The 5,000-nt window shown below is 46.7% G+C and overlaps 1 protein-coding gene across 1 annotated transcript in view; it reads left to right on the plus strand.

The window, feature by feature from the left end:
• Window positions 1-5,000, plus strand: part of LOC119580053 (collagen alpha-1(XV) chain-like) — a 149,576-nt gene that overhangs the window by 39,370 nt on the left and 105,206 nt on the right. The window contains exon 4 of the mRNA XM_037927952.1: window positions 3,881-4,095. Coding sequence (XP_037783880.1) covers window positions 3,881-4,095 — 215 coding nt within the window. The remainder of the gene's footprint in view (window positions 1-3,880; window positions 4,096-5,000) is intronic.

The raw sequence follows: 5,000 nt of genomic DNA on the forward strand, positions 1-5,000 counted from the left end.
GAGAGGTGAGAGAGAGCGAGAGAGAGATGAGAGATGAGAGACGAGAGAGAGAGAGAGAGAGAGAGAGAAGAGAGAGGGAGGAGACGGATGGAGAGAGAGAGAGAGAGAGAGAGGAAGTGAGAGAGGATGATGGGTATATGGAGAGTTAGAAAGAAAGAGAGAGAAAGAGAAAGAAAAAGAAAAAGCGAGAAAGAAAAAAAAGCACAAGAAAAAGAAACAAAAGAACGGATAACCAGACAAAAACACTAAAACACAAACAAACACCCAAACGTCCCCCTCAAAAAAAAAAAAAAAGGGGGAATTAAAGGGGGGAATTACCCCCCCAAATTTATTGGGGAATTTTTGGGGGCGGAGCAAAGAGGAGGGAGTTTACGGCCCCCCGGAGCGGAGTCTTATCGGCTCCCCGGAGCGGAGTCTTATCGGCTCCCGGGCGGATTTTATCGGCTCCCGGAGGGGAGCTTATCGCCCCAAGGGCGGAGTCTTATCGCCCCCCCGGAGCGGAGTCTTATCGGCTCCCCGGAGCGGAGTCTTAGCGGCCCCCAGGAGCGGAGTCTTATCGGCTCCCCCGGAGCGGAGTCTTATCGGCTCCCCGGAGCGGAGTCTTATCGGCTCCCGGAGCGGAGTTACGCCTCCGGGCGGAGTCTTATCGGCTCCCGAGCTTATCGCCCCCGGAGGGGAGTCTTACGCCCCCCGGAGGGGAGTTTATCGCCTCAAGGGGCGGTTTCTTAGGGCCCCGGAGCGGATCTTATCGGCCCCGGAGGGGAGTCTTTCGCCCAAAGGGGCGGGGGTTTATCGGCCCCCCGGGGCGGAGTCTTTCGGCCCCCAAGGGCCCCGGGGGGGTCTTATCGGCTCCCGGGAGCGGAGTCTTAGCGGCCCCCAGGAGCGGAGTCTTATCGGCCCCCCGGAGCGGGTCTTATGGCTCCCGGACGGATTTTATCGGCCCCAAAGGAGCGGAGTCTTATGGGCCCCAGGAGCGGAGTCTTATTGGCTCCCGGGAGCGGAGTCTTATCGCCTCCCCGGAGCGGAGTCTTATCGCCCCCCGGAGCGGAGTCTTATCGCCTCCCCGGAGCGGAGTCTTATCGCCTCCCCGGAGCGGAGTCTTATCGCCTCCCGGAGCGGAGTTTATCCCCTCCCGGAGCGGAGTCTTATCGTCCCCGGAGGGGAGTCTTTCGCCCCGGAGCGGAGTCTTTCGCCCCCGGAGCGGAGTCTTATCGCCCCCGGAGCGGGTCTTATGCCCCCCCCCGGAGCGGAGTCTTATCGTCCCGGAGCGGAGTTTATCGCCCCCCCCCGGGAGGGGTGTCTTATCGCCTCCCCGGAGCGGAGTCTTATCGCCTCCCGGAGCGGAGTCTTATCGCCTCCCGGAGAACGGATCTATCCCCTCCCGGAGGGGAGTTTAGCTCCCGGAGCGGAGTTTATCGCTCCCGGAGCGGAGTTTATCGCCTCCCCGGAGCGGAGTCTTATCGCCTCCCCCCGGAGCGGAGTCTTATCGCCTCCCGGAGCGGAGTCTTATCGCCTCCCGGAGCGGAGTCTTATCGCCTCCCGGAGCGGAGTCTGATCGAGAGCGTCTTTCCTCGCAAGGAATCTCCAAGATGCTCAGAAACTTTCTTTTTCTCCTTTCTCGGGTTTCATCCTCGAGTGGCGTCGAGGATGATGAAGAAATGATAAAGGATGATAAAGATGAGGATAAAATGATGATAAAGGGCAGAAGAAGAAGGAGAGGGATAAGAAGAAGAAGAGAAAGAAAAAGAAAAAAAAGAACAAGAAAAGAGATACATAAAAAGAAAAAAAGAAGAAAAAGAGAAAGAAAAAGAAAAAAGAAGAGAAAGAAGAAGAAGAAGAAGAAAGAAAAAGAAGAAGAAGAAGAAGAAAAGAAGAAGAAGAAAAAAAAAAAAAAAAAAAAAAAGAAAAAAAAAGAAAGAAAAAAAAAAGAAGGGGAAACTTCCAAGAAACGAAACCCTTTTGAAAAAATAAATAATAATAAATAAAATAGAATAAGTTAAAACAAAACTCTATATAAACAATGAAACAATATTGCAAATAATACTAAAACACTTGCAAGGAATGTTGAAAAAGAATATAAACATTGTAAGTGAATTGAAAAAGAAACAACTTTTGCAAAGAAATGTTGAAAAATAAAAAAATGCAATGAACAAGTCAAAAAAAAACTTTGGCAAAGAATAATGTGCAAAAAAAAAACATTTTTTCAAGCGAATGTTGCAAAGAATATAAACATTACAAAAATTTTGAAAGAATAGAAACGTTTGCAAATGGATAATGTTGCAAAGAAAACAAACAACATTTACAAATGAATAATGTCGCAAAGAATACAAACAACATTTGCAAGTGAATAATGCTGCAGAGAAAACCACAATTGCACACACAAAAAAAGATCATATATATAGGGACGATCTGTCACTTTCTCCCGCGCGAGGCGAGTCATTCATCAGTTAGTGCATGACAGCGAGTGACAGGTCATGCGAGGGAGAGCGATAATGATGTGGCATGAATAAAAGGGGGGGGGGGAGGGGGGGGTGGGGGGGGGGGGGGGTGGAGGGGGAGGTGGGGGTGGGGGTAGAGGGGGAGGGGGGGTGGAGGTGGAGGGGGGGGAGGTGGAGAACGAAAATAATGATAATGATAATGAAAATTATGATAACATCAACGATAACAAACAAAGAAAAAGAAAATAAGAAAGAAGGAAAAACACAAGGGAGATGGAAAAAAGAAGAGTAAGATGAAGAAGAGAGATATATAGAAGAGAAAAAAACTTTACATCCATTGTCCTATCTCTGAAATCCCTTGCCCCCCATATGGGAACACTCTCTCCTTCCCTCAAACCCCATCCCTTTTGCTTCGAAAAGATAATGATAATAAAAGGGTTTTGCTCCAACAAGCGAGTGTGAGGGAGATGAACGGGCGGGGAGGAGGAGAGGATGGGGGAGGAGGAGGTGGAGGAGGGAAGAAGAATAGGCATAGACATATATATGTAATCAATATACATATATATATATAAAATATTAATATATATAATATATATAAAATATATATAAAATATGTATATATTATAATAAATGAATATGTGTATAATATAGGTATATTAATTTGGGTTTATTTTTATATGTATGTATGGTAAATGAAGATATATAATGGGTAAATATATAATATATAATAAAAATAAATAAAATATATAATATTAGAATAAATATTATTTTATTTATTTTTTATATATGAATATGAGTATATGTATATATGTATGTGTGTGCGTGCAAGGGAAAGTGGAGAGGGGAAGGGCAGAGCTTAAAGCGAGCGGCCGATTTGGAACAAGAGTTGGTGTGGCTCTTCGGTCGCCGTGGCCTTGGCTGCCGCCTCCGTGGGGCGGCTGAGGGGATGGGCGTGGCCTTCCGGAAGCGCGAATGCACGGTGGGCGCGAGCACGGGGAATGTGGATGCACACATGTCTGTGGAGAGAATGTGTATGTTGGCTTATGTGTGTCTGTCTATCTATCTATCCATCTATCTATCTATCTGTCTGTCTATCTATCTGTGTATCTATGTATCTATCTATCTATCTATTTTTTCTTCTTATTATTATTATTTTCCCTTCGCCTCCTTCTCTTGGTTCCTCTCCTTGTCTTCTCTTTCCTCTTACTTCTCCTCCTCCTCCTTCTTCTCCTTTTGCTGCTGCTGCTCTTCATCATCATCATCTTCTATTTCTTCTTCTTCTTCTTCTTCTTCATCTTCATCTTTTTCTTCTTTTTTTTCCTCTTCTTTCCTGTTCTCCATCTCCTCCTCCCCCCTTTCTCTCTCCTACCATCATCACCCTCTCTCTCTGTCTCTCACCCGCACGACCTAACCAGCCATCCCTCTCTCTTTCCCTCTCATAGATCCTCGTTGCCGTGAAGCCCGACACCGCAGAGCCGATGTTCCTGTTTGCCGTCGTCAATCCCCTCGAGAACCTGATCCAACTCGGGGTCTCCATCACGCCGGGCAACGTGGGATCAACCAACATCTCCCTTTACTACACGGACGGCGAGCGGCACATGACCTCGCAGACGATCGCCTCCTTTCTGGTGCCGCAGTTCACCGGCATCTGGACCAGGTGAGGATACGTAGGTGGTGGGGGTTGGGGTGGTGGGGGTGGTGGGGATGGTGGGGGTGATGGGGAGGGGGTTGGGGAAGGATGGGGGTAAAGATTGGGGGGGAGGGGAAAGGGGCAAGGGGGAAGGGATGTGATTATTATTATTGTTAGAATTAATATTGTCATTGTTATTATTTCAATGTTAGTATTATTACTATTGTTATTATTATTGCTGTTATTTTGTCATTATTATTATTATTATTATTGTTAAAATTATCATCATTATCATCATCATCATCATCATCATCATCATCATCATCATCATCATCATCATCATCATCATCATCATCATCATCATCATCATCATCATCATCATCATTGTTATCATCATCATCATCATCAATATTATCATTATTACTACTCTTACTATCATTACCATTATCACCACCACCACCACCATCATAATGTCTCTCACCGTCATGACCATCACTGCTATCATATTTTCATAACTTTCTAATTCCTTTACAAGGACGAAACGAAATTTTCTGAAACGAAAAGTAGCTATCTATCTGTAAGTCACTCTCGGAAAATGCCAGAGCTGTTGGCAGATTAAGCGAGACAGTTTGTGAAACGAAGGAATGTCGAGATAAGCTTATTTGGCAGAACAAGGCGAGATCTATAGGGGGAGAGGGGGAGATGGAGAGAGGGGGGAGGGAGAGAGGGAAGGAGGGGAAGAGGGAGGGAGAGGGGAGAGAGGGAAAGATAGGAGAGGGAGAGAGGGGAGGGGAGAGGGAGGGAGAAAGAGAGAGGGAGGGAGAGGGAGAGAGGAAGGGAGATAGGGAGGGGAGATGGGAGGGGAGATGGGAGGGGAGAGGGAGGGAAATGGGGAGGGAAAGGGAAAGAGAAAGAGAGAGAATGCGAGAGAG

This window comes from Penaeus monodon, chromosome 13 (genome assembly GCF_015228065.2).
Source record: "Penaeus monodon isolate SGIC_2016 chromosome 13, NSTDA_Pmon_1, whole genome shotgun sequence".
Lineage (NCBI taxonomy): Eukaryota > Metazoa > Arthropoda > Malacostraca > Decapoda > Penaeidae > Penaeus > Penaeus monodon.